The sequence below is a fragment of the Arvicanthis niloticus genome, chromosome 6 (assembly GCF_011762505.2).
Source record: "Arvicanthis niloticus isolate mArvNil1 chromosome 6, mArvNil1.pat.X, whole genome shotgun sequence".
Lineage (NCBI taxonomy): Eukaryota > Metazoa > Chordata > Mammalia > Rodentia > Muridae > Arvicanthis > Arvicanthis niloticus.
The window spans coordinates 34,252,819-34,272,530 of NC_047663.1; the positions used below are offsets into that span (position 1 = coordinate 34,252,819).

At 46.1% G+C, this 19,712-nt stretch overlaps 2 protein-coding genes across 6 annotated transcripts; both read left to right on the top strand.

Moving 5' to 3' along the window:
• The first annotated feature begins 5,926 nt into the window (after window positions 1–5,926).
• LOC117711455 (olfactory receptor 4D2-like) lies at window positions 5,927–10,730 on the top strand. Of its 2 annotated transcripts, XM_076935224.1 has the most exons (3): window positions 5,927–6,049; window positions 8,609–8,706; window positions 8,871–10,730. In XM_076935224.1, exon 3 carries the CDS (start codon window positions 9,428–9,430, stop codon window positions 10,361–10,363), a length of 936 nt encoding a protein of 311 aa, XP_076791339.1. In that variant the 5' UTR covers window positions 5,927–6,049; window positions 8,609–8,706; window positions 8,871–9,427; the 3' UTR covers window positions 10,364–10,730. The 2 variants fall into 2 exon arrangements, with proteins under 2 accessions (XP_076791339.1, XP_034363023.1); XM_034507132.2 differs by lacking the exon at window positions 8,609–8,706 and having other exon boundaries at window positions 5,945–6,049.
• Window positions 10,731–11,034: 304 nt separating this feature from the next.
• Window positions 11,035–19,038, top strand: LOC117711347 (olfactory receptor 4D2-like). Of its 4 annotated transcripts, none has more exons than XM_076936058.1 (3): window positions 11,035–11,270; window positions 11,687–14,249; window positions 18,441–19,038. In XM_076936058.1, exon 2 carries the CDS (start codon window positions 13,308–13,310, stop codon window positions 14,241–14,243), a length of 936 nt encoding a protein of 311 aa, XP_076792173.1. In that variant the 5' UTR covers window positions 11,035–11,270; window positions 11,687–13,307; the 3' UTR covers window positions 14,244–14,249; window positions 18,441–19,038. The 4 variants fall into 4 exon arrangements, with proteins under 4 accessions (XP_076792173.1, XP_076792174.1, XP_076792171.1 ...); XM_076936059.1 differs by lacking the exon at window positions 18,441–19,038 and adding an exon at window positions 17,086–17,524; XM_076936057.1 differs by lacking the exon at window positions 18,441–19,038 and having other exon boundaries at window positions 11,037–11,270; window positions 11,687–11,812; window positions 12,372–17,524.
• Window positions 19,039–19,712: the final 674 nt, after the last annotated feature.

Here is a 19,712-nt window from a genome sequence, read left to right on the forward strand (position 1 = left end):
TTATGCCTTAAGTAGCTTAATGTCTGGACACTCTTAATCCTTCCCATGACTAGACTATCAAACACTGCCCTCCAGCATTCTGGAGTTAACATCCTTTAACCTCTGTGTCAATCTCTGCTACCCAAAACTCAGGTGGAGAAAATGGCCACCAGAGCGAGCCACTTCCCGAATTCTTACATGGCTGGTCCGTCCTCCAGCCCTCTCATGGGGATTCTGCCTCCTTCCAGTCTCCTGGTTCTCACTTGAGCAAATCTCCAAGTGCCACCTCAGTCTACCTGCCCATCCATTGGCCGATGGCTCTTTATTGATCAATTAAAAAACAACTGGGGACAAGGACCTTCAGCATTTGGACACACAGATAACCAATTTTGGGGGCTGGATTACTTCAAAGCATTAGAACCAATCCTCAACCAAAACGCTTATAGATGGTGTCTGAGGAACAGTTTCTGAGCTTGCCCCCTGGACTCCACGTGAACTAATCCTCCTCCTCCTCCTCCTCCTCCTCCTCCTCCTCCTCCTCCTCCTCCTCCTCCTCTTCCTCCTCCTCCTCCTTCTTTTTCTTCTTCTTCTTCTTCTTCTTCTTCTTCTTCTTCTTCTTCTTCTTCTTCTTCTTCTTCTTCTTCTTCTTCTTCTTCTCTCTCTGTCTTTCATTCTTTGTCATTCTCTCTCTGACTGACTTCCCCACCCCCTGGCGTCTCTCTGGCTCGCTCTCTCTCTCTCTCTCTCTCTCTCTCTCTCACACATACCCCAACAAATCAGATCACAGTAATGATGAGTTACTCCCGTGTCAGGCACTGTTACATACTTTTATACTTTATATTAAAATATGACAGATAAGGAAGCTCAGAATATGGTTATTTTTACAAAGTAGAAGCAATGGAATGATAGAACTTGGTTTCACCGACTCCAAGGTTAGAAGCACAGGTGTGACCTCCAACTGGAGTGAGAACTTTTAGCTGCCTGGAGACACAGACACTCCTCAGAAAATCTCCTTGAGCCATTAGCTGCATCTGAAAGACACAAGAGTTTCTATTTTTTTCCTAAGGCTCTGGCATCTGGTTTTTATTATGACTTTATGGTTGTATATTTGTTCACTGTGGGATACACAAAATGTGCAAACCTCTCAGTCTAAGTTGATGGTAAATTCAGAGAACAGTGCAGGATTTTCCCTACTTCCCTCCAGCAACACCCCCATCAAGACCTGAGTGTCACAGGCTCCTCTTGGTCTCTCTGCACCAAGATGGCTGCCCCGAGTCTGTTCTGTCTCTAATTCTTCTTTTCTGTTTCTTCCCATAGTCACAGGCACACTTTAGAAAGGAGAGGAGGGGGGCATGGACCTGTGTGACCTGCCCCATCTCACACAGGTTCCCCCTTCTCACAAAAGTCTTATGTCTCCTGGTGCTGTTCACACCCTCCCCATCACCTCTTCTCTAGGCGCAGCATTAGTGGTCCTCAAGTTGGTTTCTTTATCACAACCTCCTGACTCCAGCATCCTGGGCATATCTGTCTCCATTGCTGTATTTCAACAACCACTCTCAAAATGTGGCACTTACTGTGTGACCCTTCTGCACGTACGTACGTACGTACGTGTGTGTGTGTGTGTGTGTGTGTGTGTGTGTGTGTGACATGTTCAGACAGCATTGGCCATTGCCTCTGAATTTTATGCCAACAACTTGTGAAGTCTGTATCAGTGAGATGCCTTCATCTGCCAGCAGCTGACTAGGCCAGTGAGAGCAGCTCAGGTAAGGAGGAAAACTCTGTCTCAGATGGAAGACCTGGGACAAGCACTTTCCAGTGGGTTAATTCAGCACGTCAAAAAACTGTTACCGTTCAGTGTTGTCTTCTAGGGAGTGCCTTACTCTCCTCTCATGCAGGATGTGGCTGCCAGTGCTCTGGATGTTACAGTTTCACATTTAAGCCATTTAGTGAGACAAAATAAAAGGGAAATGAAGAAAAGTTATTTTTTCTTTGTGCATGGATGTGTGCATGTGTGTGTTTGGGGGATTCCCTAGAACTGCCTCATTAGGATTCTTCCAGGACCCAGCTGGCCAGCTCTGTGGTCACATGAGTCTGTACAGAAGAGGACAAAGGAATGTCTACCTTTCATCCAGGTCAGAGAACAGTGTCTGGATATGGCATGCACTGAGAAGAGGAAGAGACACAATTGTCTTGAGTAACAAATCCTGGCCATGAGAAGGAAACTCTTCTGTGAACAGTGGTCACATGTCATTCATGTGCCTGCTGAAGCCAACAGATAGCATGGCAAGCTGAGAGGACTGGTCAGCTGCTGAGAACTCATACAGGCCGACAGAGGGTCTCTGTCCAGTCGCCCCTGAGACGTGAATGCTAACAGAGCATTTTATTTAAAGATATTAAAAAAAACCCAAGATGTACACTTTCAATGGGTCACCCAGGAAGCTTCTTACAACAAAACAACTTATATATTCCCAAGTCCTGATCACACACAGCAGCCAGTGAGAGGTTGAGTGATTTGAGTTCCAGTAGTGATGTTCAACTGTAGATCAGCAGGCACATGAAGAAATCTTCCACTACCAGGTAGAAGACATTTTCTGCACTGGGGGCCATTATGATGAGCAAGTATGTGTTGGAGAGATGGGAGAGAAAGAGAAGCAGAATGGTTTATGTCCTCTGAAGTGAGGCAGAAGTGGTTGGTGAGGAACAGCCTGGTGTGAGTAGCCTGCTCTGCCACCTGAGGCCATGGCTATCTCTTAAACCTTGCCTGGGCAGCACCATAGAGCTGGTTCTAGTATCATGATGAAGGCCAGGCTGCCCACATGTGTGGGACTGAGAGAGCAGGCCCTGCCCTCCACCTGGGCAGAGGGTGAGCACTGGCTCAGGTGCTGGAGAGCTGACGAGCTCAGCTCCCACCATGGTCCAGATCCAGGGCGTTGAGTTGGCCCTCCCCAAAATCCACCCCATCCAGGATCTGCTGGAGCACATGAAGGAACAGGTTGTGTAGATCCAAAGCTGCAGGGCCTCCATGACTCTGGGCAACAACAGGAGATCTGAGAGGAGTTCTGGTGGACATCCAGCATTGATGGTGTAACAGGAGCCAGAGGCCTCAGACCAAACCAAATGATTCGTTGCAATGAACATTTGCAAGTAAAGCTGTCAGGGAAAAAGGTATATTTTGTGACATACCATGACACAGCTCAGCTTCCATGGAGAGATTTATTTTAATTTGAAATTGTTTTGTTTTGTTTTGTGGGGGAAGTTGCAAGGGTAGAGTATCAATATGGAGAAATGGAGAGATGAGTGGGATTACAGTGCATGATGTGAAATTCACAAAGATTCAATAAACAGGGTTTTTAAAAAAGAGACTAAGGGGTTGACGAGATGGCTCAGCGGTTAAGAGCACCAAGTGCTCTTTCAGAGGTCCTGAGTTCAATTCCCAGGAACCACATGGTGGCTCACAACCATTTGTAATGAGATCTGATGCCCTCTTCTGGTGTGTCTGGTGTGTTGTACTCATATACAGAAAACAAATACATCTTTAAATAAATAGATTGACTGATTTAAATATAGATACTGAATCATGACAAAAGAAATCAAAATGAGAAACTGGAGAATGAAGTAGAAACTTCAGGAAACCAGTGGCAATTCAAGAAGGAGAATACAATTCAAACTCTTTGTCTCTGACTCTTCATCCTCAGAGAGAGAAAGAGAGAGAGAGAGAAAGAGAGAGAGAGAGAGAGACAGAGACAGAGACAGAGACAGAGACTGTGTGTGTGTTTATGTTTTAAGATAGAGCTTCTCTGTGTAATTCTGGCTGTCCTGGATCTTGCTATGTAGACCAGGCTGGCCTTGAACTCACAGAGATCCTCCAGATCCTCCTGCATCTGCCTCCCAAGCTCTGGGATTAAAGATGTGCACTGTAAAGCCCAGCCTCAAAAATGTTTTAATTGAAATTTTTATTGTGAAAATTGTACTTGAAGCTGTAAAAAAATGACTAGAGATCTTTTTACTATACACGTCTCCCATTTTCTTCTCATAGGAACTGCTACAGGTTAAATTTTTGTTTTCTTCCCAAATTCACATGTTGAAATGTAATTAATATCTGGTGGCTTGTGAGATGAGGGATATCATTTGACAAGTTGTGTGCAAATGTCCATCCAGTCCAGACAGAGCATCAAGGCAGACCAAAGGAGCTTAGTGACCTGACGGGACTCACTAGGATTACTCATGGGGACATGGTGTCTACAAAACTGAAAGGCTCACCCAGAGATGGGTGACTACTCAGGAAAGCTGAGTCTGTGTACATTCCTACCCAGTTTATGGCACCTCTATTGGAGAGTCCTTTCTCTCCCCCAAACAGTGTCCTGCTTGTGTTTAGCCTTGGGAAGGTGCCTTGTGAATTTTGTAACTTCCTGGGCTTCTTGAGCCTAGTACATTTTGTCTGTTTCTCCAGTCTCTTCTGGAGAGAATAGAACTGATTCAATCTGGAGGAAATGCCTACACTACACCCCATCTCTTCCTCCACTGTTTACCTTCTTTCTTTCCTTTCTTGCTGTTCTCTGAGCCTTGGAGGGAGTTATATAGATGTCTGGTTCTTTTCTGCCATTTGTAGCTATTGCTTACAAGTGATTCAGTCCATGGTGTACCATTGTAGCAGATCAATTACACTAAGACAAGGATTTTGCCAGACAACGTGTAATACAGAACAATGTTAATTCAACTCTGATAGACAGATACTCACAAAAATGTGAAACAAGATTAGAATTGTAGTTTAGAAAGGTACAATGAAAGAGCAAGAAATATGTCTTAACCAGATGGCCATGGTGCATGCCATTAATCCCAGGACTTGGGAGGCGGAGGCGGAGGCGGAGGCGGAGGCGGAGGCGTAGGCAGAGGGAGGCAGAGGATCTCTGTGAGTTTGAGGCCAGTATGGTCTACAGTGAGTTCCAAGACAGCCAGAACTACAAAGAGAAACCCTGTCTTGAAAAACAAAAGAGGGTGATGGAGGTAGAGAGGAAAGGAGGAGAGAGAGAGGATGAAGAAGAAAAAGAAGGAGGAAGAAGAGTAAGAGGAGTAGGAGGAGAAGAAAGAGAAGAAGAAAGATACGTCAGAGAAGAGGAGGAGAGAAGGAGGAGAAGGAGGAGGAGGAAGTCGAAGAACAACAGGAAGAGGAAGAAGAAGAAGAAAAGAAGAAGAAATAGAAGAAGAAGAAGAGGAAGAGGAAGAGGAAGAGGAAGAGGAAGAGGAAGAAGAAGAAGAAGAAGTCGTCTTAGAATCAGAACTGTGGCTTGTGGCACATGGTATTTTTCTTAGGTGACCAGGTCAGCCATTTTTTATTTTTTATCCAAGAGTTGCCTCAATAATTGACTGACATTCTTCCCACTAAAAGGTGTAATCCTGCTTTCTCCTCCCTGAGTCTGGAGGGAACTCTATGTTAGATAACATACCATTTTTAATTTTAAATTATGTGCGTGTTATGGTACACGCATGCATGAGTACAGGTGCCTGTAGTGATAAGAATTCTCAAATTCTCTGTAGCTGGAGTTACAGGTGGTTGTGGAGCTACCTTATGTGGGTGCTGGGAACTGAACCCAGGATATTTTTGAGAACAGTACTCAGTCTTAACCACTGAGCAACATCTCCAAACCCTGTTGAAGAACTTATTTTCTTTATGGATCTGAAACTGCAAACCCTACATCAAGGGCATTTTAAGATCCTCAATACGCTTGATATTTTGAGCCACCAAGGATGACTTCTCCAAGAACATGTGTTTGAGATATACAGAAACTTTTTAATAGGTCCCCTGGCTGGCTAGGTCCCAGTGGTAATGAGCCCAGCTCTGCCTCCTGAATCCTGTCCAATAGGTTTTCCCACAGGACATTCCCTGTTTCTCTAGGGTCCTCACATGCAGCACGCATGAGGGATGGCCAAGGACTGACTGGAAAGCTGAAGACATAGCAAAAGACCTCCAAGAAGGCATAAGCCATAAAGTCCATGCTGGGCTGAAGTACGGTGAGAGAAAGGCTTTGCTCACCCGCACACAGGTCAGCTGTTGGAAGGAACTGGTCAGTAGGTAAGAAAGAGTGAGGGGCACATACTTGACTAGAGTCAGCCTGAAGTGTGAGGGAGATGGAGGTACAGAGGTCATGTGGCTTGTGATGGTACAAATGGGTGTTCCAGGTCCCACATGGAACAACTAAACTTAGAATCAATGGACCCTGCTGTTAGGAGGGAGGATGCTGAGAGAAGAAGAGAGAGAAGAAGAGCAAAACCTTCACACAAGTCTCCTCAGAGTCTGCAGACCAGGCAAAACCTTCACACAAGTCTCCTCAGAGTCGGCAGACCAGGCAAAATCTTCACACAAGTCTCCTCAGAGTCTGCAGAGCAAGGACACGTCATGACATTCCAGGAAGCTGGCAGATGTTGTTTGAGCAACTACTAAATCAGAGTTGCTGTCACAGATCTTGTTACTGATTTGAGGTCCGGTTAAGCAGGTGACAGGGAAAATGGTCGGTGTGGCCTCAGAGACGCTTGGGAAGTATGAGTGGAGGCTGGGTAGATGCAGTTAGTGCTTGTGGGAGATGCAGGGAAAGGAGCCAGAGAGAAGGTGCATCTGGGTGTTTCTAGGTTGGATTCCTAACAAGAGATATTTAAGGAAACAGGAGTTCATACCAAAGATACAGACTCAGTTGAAGGGATGGTATATGTGGGAACTATGGGTTCCTTAGATAGCTATTGGTCCTTGGGTGACAGGGGCAGTGATTACACAGGTGTGGTATATGGCGGTGACTCCTATAGCCTGGCATGTAATACTGAGGGAGAGTTGCACCCACAGTTGGAGATGTGTCATTTACACTGCCTTTATGTTCACTTTATACACACTTTTAGAGTCGGAGTTTCAAGCTGAGGGCATTAGAGAGTCATTCATTTTTATGACAAGAAAGGAGCATGATCACATCCCCGATTGGAACGTTCTCCCAGGCTGCTGTGTGGAAAGATGCAGGAGTGGAAGAGCACAAAGTCAAGGCTGAGAATACAGAGCCTGGAATCTAGAATGGATTACAATAGGCAGGAGCAGAATAAGTAGTGGAGCATGAGAGAGGACAGGCGTGGGGAGCAGGGGTCAGGGATGGGAACATGAGGCAGAGCAGGGATTGGAGCATAGGGCAGTGCAGGGGTGATGAAAGCATGAGACAGGGGAGGACTGGGGAGCAGAGGACAGGGCAGAGATGGAGAGGATGGGGCAGGGATGGGAGCATGAGACAGGGCAGGGATGAGGAGCACATAGCAGGGATGGGAGCACAGGTCAGGGCAGGGATAGTGAGCACGGGGCAGGGATGGGAGCATGAGTCAGGGCTGGGATGGGGAGCACACTTGCTCCCAGTATGGTATCATATCTGTCTCACCCAGTCTTCAGCTTCTCTCTTCAACCCTAACAAATCTAATTTCCTTCTCTTTACCTCACTATTGCCTCAGTTGTTTTTTGGCTTTGTCTCCCTTCACTTCAGCTGTTCCAATGTCTTTTATTCATCAAGGTCCTTTTCCCTCCAGCCTTAGGTGTCTATGTCTGCTAAATTCAGTTTGCTCACAGAAGAGCTCTCTGAACCCTCTTCCAACAAGCGCCACTGTCCTGTTCTGATTTCACAAATCTCCAGTCCAGCTCACTCTTGCCTGTATATGTGTCCTATAGAACCTTATCAATTAAGAGGCTTCTGTGCTGAGGACTGGGAGGCAGCTGCATGTGATGGGGGCTCCAACTGTGTCTGATGAGTACTTGACAAGTGTGCTGGCTAGTTTTATGTCAACTCAACACAAGCTAGAGTCACCTGAAAAGAGGGAGCTTCAAGCCAGGAAGTGCCTCCATAGATCTGGCTTCAGGACACATTCCTTCCGTCCCCTCCCCCCCTCCCATAAAAGGGAAAAATTTTTATCATATCTATATCAGAAAAAAAAAAAAACCAAGGATTTGAATCAGGTCTCCTGGATTTCTATTTAGATGATGCAGAGCCTAAAGTCAATGCGTGTTCTTTCTTCTCTCTCTCTCTCTCTCTCTCTCTCTCTCTCTCTCTCTCTCTGTCTCTCTCTCTCTCTCTCTGTCTCTCTCTCTCTCTCATGCTCTCTTCTTTGTTAATGCTTGCCACAAAACTATTCTTCTAACTGTGCACAATTTTGATTCGTATAATTGCAATGAATATAACGCCCACATGAGTTGTATAATGCCTCTGCAACTTCTCCCCAAAGCTTGATTCACTTTCCTAATTAGTGATTGAGGAGAGCCCGACATTCTGGGTGATGCCACGCCTGGGCTGGTGGTCCTGGGTTCAGTAAGAGAGTAGACTTTGCAAGCTATTAGGAGCAACGAAGTAAGCAACGCCCTTCCACGGCCCTGGCATCTGCTCCTGCCTCCAGGTTCCTGCCTGGCTTGATTGAGTTCCTGCCCTCATTGCTTCTGATAATGAACTGTTACATGGAACTGTGAGTGAAGGAAACCCTTTCCTCCCCACGTTGCTTTTGGGCATGGTGCTTCACCACAGCAATAATGACCCCAAGACAACAAAAAATTATTCCTTCTATAACTACTTGCTTACCCTGCCCCGACCAAGAGCTTCATGCTAATACTCTCTGTTACCAGGTCCTGAGCACTGCTGGCAACAAATAAGTTTGTAAGCCAAACCCTTGTTCCCAGGACCACGTGACTGAGTTGAGGAGGAAGCACTAGCAACACAAAAGGTTTGTTAACACTGGGATGTGTTAAATGTATCAAAACTGATACAAATAAGTGAAGACTGGAATAAGGGAGGCTGGAGCCTGGGGCGCTCGGAGCACACTGAGCATGCGCACGATTCCAGGCACGGCTACGGGGATTTATGTGTGCCTTTCTCTTTATCCCACAGAAAATGAGAAAATGAGAAAATGAAACTTTGTTGTTGATGCTCCCACTTTACTGACACACCAGTTTGGATCCTAATAAAACAAGTCACCCGCTTTTGCTGAAATCCCATGGAAAATAAAACCTGAAATTTACTCGAGAGAGCCTCACTAAGTGTCTTCCTTCCCAGTGCCTTGCAGATTTGGACAGGCAGGTTGCAAACTCTTCTGTGTCACTATGGGACTTGACATGCTACCACACCACTGTCAGCACAGCGCTGGAAAGGCTGAGACAGGAGGATCTTGAGTTTAATGACAGTCTGAGCTACATAACAAGACCCTGTCTCAAGAAACAAAGCAAACAAATACAAAACTAAAACACTGTCTTCTGAACGTGTGTGGCAATACCTACTTCCGGATTCTCCAGAGAGAAGTCAGCAGGGAGCATCGTGGTCTTCACATGAGGATGCCCATTGTATGGAACAACCCAGTTAGAGATCCTGCATGATAACAGGGCAAGGAGTCGCTTCATGCACTTCTTCCAACACTCAGCCATTTCCTTAAGGTGCATGCAGAAAACACCATGGAACCAGGGAACCTCACGTGGGTGTCAGAGTTCATCTTCCTGGGGTTCTCAGAGATCTGGGAGCTTCAGTTCTTCCTGTTTCTGGTGTTCTTGTGTGTCTACAGCACAACTGTGGTGGGAAACCTCCTCATCATAGTGACAGTTTCCTCAGACCCCAGGCTCCACACACCTATGTACTTTCTGCTCCGCAATCTGGCTGTCTTAGACCTCTGCTTCTCCTCAGTCACTGCCCCCAAGATGCTGGTGGACTTCCTCTCTGAGAAGAAGACCATCTCCTACCGAGGCTGCATGGCACAGGTCTTCTTCTTCCACTTCCTGGGAGGGGCCATGGTCTTCTTCCTCTCAGTGATGGCCTATGATCGCTTGGTGGCTATCTCACGGCCTCTCCACTATGTCACCATCATGAACACCCAACACTGTGTGGTACTGGTGGTGGCTGCCTGGGTAGGAGGCTTTGCCCATTCCATTGTCCAGCTGTCTCTGATGCTTCCATTGCCCTTCTGTGGCCCCAATGTCCTGGATAACTTCTACTGTGATGTCCCCCAAGTGCTGAGACTTGCCTGCACAGACACCTCCCTCCTGGAGTTCCTCATGATCTCCAACAGTGGGATGCTGGATGTCATCTGGTTCCTTATTCTTCTCATCTCCTACACTGTCATCCTGGTGATGCTGAGGTCGCACTCAGGGCAGGCGAGGAGGAAGGCGGCCTCCACCTGCACCACCCACATCATTGTGGTGTCTATGGTCTTCATTCCCAGCATTTACCTGTATGCCCGGCCCTTCACCCCCTTCACCATGGACAAGGCCGTGTCCGTCAGCCACACAGTCATGACCCCCATGCTGAACCCCATGATCTACACACTCAGGAACCAGGAGATGCAGGCAGCCATGAAGAGACTAGCAAAGTACTTAGCAATTTGCAACAGGGAGTGAGATTTAAATAGGATGACTCTGCATCAGAAATGTTTCTAAGCTTGTGTTATCCCAAGTGAACAGTGAAAGAGAGTCTTTCTTACCTACAATAGATCAGAATGCCCAAGTATTTCTCGATGACCACCCCCCCCCCCTTCATTATATGTCTTTGTGTAAACCTGGCAGTGGCTGTAGGTTTTAGACCAGTGAGATGGCTTATCAGGTAAAGGCAGCTGCTGCCAAGCCTGACAACTCACATGACTGAAGAAGGCTGACCCTTGGATGTCCTCAATCTCTGTACGCACACAATGGTGTGTGTATAAACAAATGTATGTGTGCACAGAGAGAAACGTAAATGATAAAAATATGATTAAATTAAAAATAAAATATTAAGCAGTTTTACAATAAGAAAATTTAGAGTATTGAAGCAATTCTGTCAAGAGTTACTAGGCTAAGAGACACATTCTCAAACTCCCAGAGAGTCTCCTGTTGAAGACCCTCTTGCCCATTTAGAAGTTGGTCAGCAAATTGTACATGACACAAATCTTCAAAATTCTCAATGCTTTTGTTGCTTTGGGCCCCCAAGGAAGATCCCTCAGAGAACACATGCTTTGAGACATAGAGAAACTTTTTTTTTTTTAATAATAAGTCCCATCCCGCTACACAGGACTCAGTAGTAATGAGGCCAGCTGGGTCTCCTGAGCGCTGTCCAATAGCTCTCCCCCTGGGATAGTCCCCGTTCCTCTAGGGTCCCACACATGTAGCACACTTGAGGGATGGCTAAGGACTGGAGAACAGAAGTCATGGCAAAGGACCTCTAAGAAGATGTAAGCCATGAAGTCCCATGCTGGGCTGATGCAAGGAGAGAGGAAGGGGTTTGCCTCCTGGACACAGTCAGCGGTTGGAAGGACCTTGCACATGTTTGCCAGTAAGTGGGCATAAGTGAGTGGCATGCACTTGAGGAGAATCTGTCTAGAGACCACAGGTACAGCAGGAGCGGGTGATATGATGTTAATAGCGGGTGCCCAGGTGAAGACGTCTGAGCAAAGAATTGACCCTAGGATTCAGAGGGAGTGTGCTGAAAACTAAGCATCTTTCCAGAAAAAATCAATACAAACTTCTCTATACAGCCACATACAACAAGCTTACCTTATTAATGGCTAACTCATGAAGTTAGCTAATGTTGAAACAACTTCTAAGTCGCTTTGGTTGCTGCTAGGTTCACAGTGTTAAATAATTTAAAATGAAGTTGATAGAGGCACAGAGAAAATTCTAAGTGCCAGGGTTGGATGTTTTTAAAGTGTCTTTGGAACTCAGAGATGAAGAATTTATTCTCTCACACAGGTATTAAAAACAACAACAACAACAACAACAACAACCAGGAACTACTATCAAGGACCTGGAAATAGCCAAGTGGAAACCGTCCATTCTTTAGATAGCAAATATGTCCTTAGCGACATAATTGCAAAGGTAAATGGAGGTGACATTTGTAGCCTCATAAGAAATACTGACAAGGAGTAGCATGCGTGTGTGTAAACATGTTTTTCTATTGCAGCTCTATGCACAGAGTATGTGGGTAGCCACTAGGAGGTGGAGTTGATCCATGGGCACTAGACAGGCATTGAAAGCAGTCAGATTCACATTCACGAAGGTCTCACTCACACAGAAGGCAGCTGCAAGAATCGAGGGTGAGGTGGAAACACGGGGACATGGGGGATGAGAAGATAACGGTCTCCAGAGTAACAGACTGCAGTAGACCAGAAAAGAGAGGCGTGGACAGGGGAAAGAGTGAGCGTGGACAGGGGAGTTAGGCACCCGCACCCCTCACTCTGTCTCTGCCTCTCTACACCATCTTGTCCAACTGTGTCCATCGCTGCCTGCTGTTTCCCCCACTTTCCACTATCTCTCCTGCTCTGTGCATCATGCTTCCCTTCCCTGTATCTTCCTTTACTACATCTCTTCCCATTTCCTCGCATCCAGTTCCTCCCCTTGCCTTTGTAACATCTTGTAAAAAGTGTTGTCCTTTCAGAAGCGCTCCAAGTATCCCTTCCAGCAGCAGTCAGCATCTGTCGCCTGCTCGCTTGGACCTCTCAATCTCTGTCTCACTGTTGTCTACTCACGTCCCGTGGAGCCTCGCCAAGCAAGAGGCTCCTGTCTTAGGGAGTGGGAAGCAACTCCATACCAAATATCCAGCTGTGTGCAGAGGCTTCTCCACAAGGATCCAGATGTTCTATAATTATTCACCCACCCTTCAAGCAACAGCAGATCCTAAAGAAGAACTACCTATTACCAAGAGGCCCACTGCTAGAGTCAAATGAATTTTGAGGACCAGATCCATGTTCCCAGGACCTTATGACTTGTACTGTAAAAACACAGACACGGAAAAGTCTGCTAATACCACGACTGTCTAAATGCTGTGTGAACACAAGCACAAAATTCTAAAGGCTGGAAGGGGGAGACAGACGTACATGGGGACACATTGAGGGCTCACTGAGGGTGACCACTTATTCCAGGCACCACTTGTAGGAATTTCAAATGTGTTGTTCCACTCACCCCAACAGAAAACCCAGGAAAGAAAGCTTTTTTCATTCCCAGCTTCACATGTTGAAACTGAAATTCCGAAGAAATAAGTTAGTCATTCCTGGTTAACTCTGGAAAAAACAAAACAAAGGAACACTTGAAGTTCATTCTAGAGCATCTCACTCTGTCTTCTCACTACTGTGTGGATCTTGGGAAGGAAAGTTGCATATCCTTCTGGACAGCTTTAAGATAAATCATGAATGCGTATTCCAGAACTTACTTGTCAACTCTTCAGAGATGAGGTAGGTGGTACCATGGTTTTCACATGAGGATGCCCATTGTATGGAACAACTCAGTCAGAGCCCCTGCATGCTAACAGGGCAAGGAGTCACTTCACACACTTGTATCACTCAGCCATTTCCTTAAGGTGCATGCAGAAAACACCATGGAACCAGGGAACCTCACGTGGGTGTCAGAGTTCATCTTCCTGGGGTTCTCAGAGATCTGGGAGCTTCAGTTCTTCCTGTTTCTGGTGTTCTTGTGTGTCTACAGCACAACCGTGGTGGGAAACCTCCTCATCATAGTCACGGTTTCCTCAGACCCCAGGCTCCACACACCTATGTACTTTCTGCTCCGCAATCTGGCTGTCTTAGACCTCTGCTTCTCCTCAGTCACTGCCCCCAAGATGCTGGTGGACTTCCTCTCTGAGAAGAAGACCATCTCCTACCGAGGCTGCATGGCACAGGTCTTCTTCTTCCACTTCCTGGGAGGAGCCATGGTCTTCTTCCTCTCAGTGATGGCCTATGATCGCTTGGTGGCTATCTCACGGCCTCTCCACTATGTCACCATCATGAACACCCAACACTGTGTGGTACTGGTGGTGGCTGCCTGGGTAGGAGGCTTTGCCCATTCCATTGTCCAGCTGTCTCTGATGCTTCCATTGCCCTTCTGTGGCCCCAATGTCCTGGATAACTTCTACTGTGATGTCCCCCAAGTGCTGAGACTTGCCTGCACAGACACCTCCCTCCTGGAGTTCCTCATGATCTCCAACAGTGGGATGCTGGATGTCATCTGGTTCCTTATTCTTCTCATCTCCTACACTGTCATCCTGGTGATGCTGAGGTCGCACTCAGGGCAGGCGAGGAGGAAGGCGGCCTCCACCTGCACCACTCACATCATCGTGGTGTCTATGGTCTTCATTCCCAGCATTTACCTGTATGCCCGGCCCTTCACCCCCTTCACCATGGACAAGGCCGTGTCCGTCAGCCACACGGTCATGACCCCCATGCTGAACCCCATGATCTACACACTCAGGAACCAGGAGATGCAGGCAGCATTGAGGAGACTAGGGATGCATCTGCTAGTTTGTAGAAAAGAGTGACTATGGGTAAGGTACTTTCTGTGGTCTATCCTTTTTGGAAGTATATATCCTCTCTTCCCATAACTTAAGCATGTTTTCACAGCCTGTCTTTGTAAAGAGTCTGTTCTGAAATCTCGCAACTATATGGCCTGAGTCTAAACTGTTTAAGTGCTATTTGGGCACTTGGACCCCAGCTAGTAAGTGGTGTAACTATTTTGGGAGATTGTAGAATCTTTGGGATCTAGGACCCTGCCTTCTAACATGAGTTATTGACACAGGCCTTGGATACTATATCCTAGCCCCCACTCCCAGCACTCTCAGATTCTCAATGTACCAATACATTGTAATCAGGTACCTTGTTCCCATCCCATACTCCTGCCATTGAGGACCAGGTTGCTCCATCCACTGTGCGTTCCTCACGATGATACACTATTTCCTGAAACTGTGAGCCAATACAGCTCTCTTCTCCCTTAAGTTGCTTCAGTCCCAGGGACTCAGTAACTTGGCTCTTTAGAAAAAAAGGAAGTGTTTTCTTGTGGTTAATGTTTGTGAAAAGTGTTCTCTTTTGTGATGATGGCATCTCCCCCAGAAGGCTATTTCTGTGGGTCACCTCTCTCCTAGACAGTTTTTGTTGTTCTGAGTCCAGAGCATAGGGCAGGACCTACATGGTTTGCCCTCCCAGTCCTGTATACAAGCTCTGATCTTTCACATCACACTGCTGACCACAGATGTCCTACCTCAACTCTCAGGTCTTGGCTTCAACAAACTGACTTAACCAATGATCTCGACAATGTTACACATCTGTCAAGATCTAAACAGGGTGCAAGTGGATGCTGTGGAACATAGAAAGTGGGAAGAGTTATTGCCCATCACTTGACACAGACACATTTCTTCTGTCAGCTGGATCGTACATTGAAGTGGCCAAAAATCCTCTGTGATGTGAGAGAGACACACAATGTGTGTGTGTGTGTGTGTGTGTGTGTGTGTGTGTGTTGGGGGGGCAGTGAGGATGGCTGTCCACCACACCTAAGGTGTGAAACCCATAATCAATGGTGTTGGTAAGAGTCTGGCTGCTGGCTCCTGTCCTCTCTCCACCCCTATTTTCAGAGGGAACAATTTCTTGCAAATTGTGATCCGAATACCCATTAATTTAGTCAATAATTTACTTTCCCCATCATTCATTTTTATACATTTGCATTTGGGTCTTGATGCCATATTTTGATTTGTAGAATATACCGTGTAGTATTTTGTTGACTCTCGCTTCATTGATCTCTTTCTAGCTCATCTTCTGTCTCCCTCCCGTTTCCTGCATCAATTGCTGTAAGTTCAGTCTTTACAGCCACCTAGGGCCATTCCTTTTTCAATTCACTGGTGTGTTTTCCTCTGCTATACATTATTCTCTCTTTCCTCCAGATCAAATGTGAAAGGGCATCAGGTTAAAGAGAGTAGGTTATGGTTTGCAAGGGAGGCTGTATACCAGACAAGTCTAAATTAAGGGTTTTTGTTGTTGTTGGTTCTTTTTTGTAAATCTATGAGCTAGGGAGAAGGTTCAGATGATCGGAGACCCGAGTTCAACCCTAGAACTCATGTAAAAAAGCCTGGTACGGTTGCATGCATCTATAATCCTAACTAATCCTCATGATGGAGAGGCAGAGGCAGGAGGACCTCTGAGCTTTGCTGGCTGGCCAGCCTAGCCAAATTGTTAAGCTCCAGGTTTGATGAGAGACTTATCCTAAAAAATAATGTGAAGAGAGATTGAAGAAGTCCCAGCATGAAATTCTGGCCTCCTCATGCACACACATACATTTATATTAGCATACATACATGAGAACATGTATGTTTGTACATACATGTACAAACATGTCCACAGACACATGCCACAAAAATAAACAAGGACAGAAAGAGCTCCTAGATGTAAGAGGGTCTCCCTTGGGAGCAAGAAGCTCCCAAAATGAGTCCCTTCCTTTCTTACTTCACCTTCTCTTGCCTGTGTAACTATCCACATAAGGGCAAAAACGGGAATCATTGTCCCAAACCAAGACTTGATTTTTATTTTTATAGCTGCCTATCTCAGTCTCCCAGACGTCTAATTACATCGTATCAGGGTGATTTAATTAGGTGGGTGTCTTAGTTAGGATGACTGTTGCTTTGATGAAACACCATCAAAACAACTTGGGGAGGACAAGGTTTATTGGAGTTACACATCCATGTCTCTGGTCCATCACTGAAGGAAGTCAGGACACAAACTTAAACAGGACAGTAACTGGAGCTAATGCAGAGAGCATGGTGGGGTGCTGCTTACTGACTTGCTCCCCATGGCTTGCTCAACCTGCTTACTTATAGAGAACCCAAGACCACCAGCCCAGCAATGGTCCCACTCACAATGGACTGGGCTTTTCCCCATCAGCTGCTAATTTAAAGAATGCTCTACAGGTTTTCCTGCAGTCCAATTGTATGGAGGCATTTTCTCAATTGAGGGTCCCTCCTCTCAAATGACTATAGCTTGTGTCACATTGAAATAAAACTATCCAGTACTGTGAGATAGGACCACATGTTCCCAGTGGCTGGGGGAATATCCAGTGTAAGTGTCATTATACTATCCCCCTTCCACAAGGGTTGTGGGTGGGGGTTGTTCCAAGAGAGTGATGATAGATATGGGCTGATACCTTCAATATGGTCTACCACAAAACCAAGAAGAATAGCATCCTATAAATGGCACCAGGCAATCCATTCATCTTTAGTCGTGTCTGAATGCCCATGTGTTGTACCCATTCATTGAGCAAGTGTTTATTTTGAGTGTCTGCGATGTACTCATTTGATTCTGTTTTATTTTATTTTATTTTTTTTTACTGTGGGTTCGTAGGGAAAGTTCCTGGTTCTATTTTGGCTAATGCAAGGAAGAGAGACCATTCTACCCTTGGTCAGGAGCCTCAAGAAGCAAGGTACCCCAAGGGGATACTTGTGGTGGTATTCATGGCAGAATACCCAGTAAGCACCCAGAGCAAGAATTGAGGGAGCTTGGGAAGAAGACAGAGACAAACGGGGGAGATCCTTCCAATACTGCCTGCCCTGACAGCAGCAAGAGGAATATCCCTTGAGTGGCACCATCCAATGGCACCACCACGAGGGAGGAGGACACTGGGGCAGACAAAGACAATGACTCCTGCCCTGGGTGTGCTCCTGACAGACTCAGGGCACAACATAGGCAGGGCAGGATGTCCCATGCAAGTCACAGGGGATTCATTTTCTCTGGAGAATTCACAAGCAACAATAAAACTACAAAATGCTTTCTTATCACCATACCCTGGCAATCCTCAATGATGTCAGATAAAATAGTTCCTGACTAATGATGTATGCACCCACTTTGTCTCTTCAAAACTTTCTCTCTCTCTCTCTCTCTCTCTCTCTCTCTCTCTCTCTCTCTCTCTCTCTGTGTGTGTGTGTGCTACTTGTATTCTTGTATTATGGTTATGAACATTGCCAACCCCCACCCCCAACAGCCTGGCTCAAGTATTCAAGGCTTGGTAGCACTGTTTGGGAGGTTCTGTCTGCCTTAAGAGGGTGAGCCTAAATGTAGGAAGAAGGTCCCTGTGCCTTTGACAGCTCTACCTCATGTGTAGCCCATTCCTCACTGCCTGGCAGCCACCAGGCCTAAAGAACCTCTCCCAGCCTACACTCTCATTGTCAAGATGATCTGCCTCACCACGGACCCAGAATCAGCAGAGCCAAGGACTATACACTGAAATCCCTAAGACCTGGGTTACTCTAAGTCCCCCCTTCTTGAAATAGTGTTTCTCAACTATTAGGTCACTGTGTGTGTGTGTGTGTTTGTATATGTGTGTTGTGTGTGCTTGTGTATGCATGTGTGTGTGCATATGTGTGTATATGTGTGTGCATACATGTTTGTGTATGTGTGTGCATACATGTATGTGTGTGTATGTACATACATGTGTGTATGTATGTGTTTATGTGTGTAAATGCATGTGTGTGTGGTATGTGTGTCTGTATATGTGTGTGGTATGTTTGTATGTATGTGCACACATGTGTGTTCATGCATGTGTGTGTGTATGTATCAGGGTGGTCTACTACAGACTATGTGTAATGGATGATACTAAGAGAACTGAGAAAGTCAGAAGAGAAATCAGAATTGGGTGGTCCACGTGTCTCAGGGTGAGTGTGGGGAGGTCTGCTCTCACTTGGCTTCCTCTGTCTTTGCAGCATCCTCTGCCTGTGTTGGTATAGGAAGATGGAAAAAGGAAAATGGTACATCCCTCTGTCTGTCTGACATAGAAGCTCTGAAGACCAGGAGGTGGCTGCAACACGACTCTTCTCTGGATTTTTAAGATGCTATGATTTTACAGGGTGCTGGGATGCTCAGCCTACGTTTATCTCTGAAAGGTTGTGGGGTGACTTTACGTATCAGGTTAGACAGTGCTCCATGCCTCTCAGCAGAAGTTAAACACGTTAAAATTTGATTTTGTCACTCAGTGTGGTGGTGGGGCACGTTTGAAGGCTTCATGGAAATTAGACAAAGGTTCCCCCTTTATGGGACTGATGTAACTCCGAGAAACCAGAGTGTGCCACCTGGAGAGCAAAACGCAGGCTGGTTTGCAATCCCCACATCCTCTCCTGATTAAACTGTCGCTTTACACTCTGGCCCTGACATTCATGATTTTATGTGTTTTGAATTACTAAGATGCAAAGATGTACCACTGTGGGCCTTTTCTTATAGAGGAACTGTGTTGGTTATATGTGTACACTGACATGTATGAGTGTGCATGTGTGTGGAGGCCAGATGTCAACCCTGAGCATTTTTCCTCAGACACTGTCAATCTTGCTTTAAATCTTTAAAAAAATTAAAAAAAAAAAAAATTAAATTGGTAGTCTGTTTGTGCATGCGAGTGCAGTACCTATTAAGGCCTGTAGAGGGGCTGCAAGAGCCCCTGGAGTTGGAGTCACAGGCGGTTGTTAACTGGCTGGTGTGGGGGGTAGGAGCTTCCTCACGTCCTTTTGAGACAAGCCAAAGCCAAGCGCTTTCATTGGGATTTGGGACTTGCTGATTAGGTTCAGTGGCCATCATACCTCAGGGTCACTCCAGCCTCTGCCTCTCCAACACAGGGGTGCTGCCTCTCCTGGCTTTAAAAAGAAATGTGGGCTGCAGGATAGTGGCACACACTTTTAATCTCAGCACTGGGGAGATGGAGGCAGGTGAATCTCCAAGTTCCAGGCCAGCACAGCCTGGTCTACAGAGAGTTCCAGGACAGCCCAGGCTACACAGAGAAACCCTGTGTCAAATAAACCCAAATAAACAATCAGACAAATGAAAAATTTAAAAATGTGTGTGTAGCTGGGTATGGTGGGGCACATTTTTAATCCCAGCAGAGGTAGGTAGATCTCTGTTAAGTTCTGGGACAGCCAGGGCTATACAGAGGGATTTTTTTTTTTTTTTTTGAGTGCCTGCAAATATATATGTGCACCATGGTATGCCTG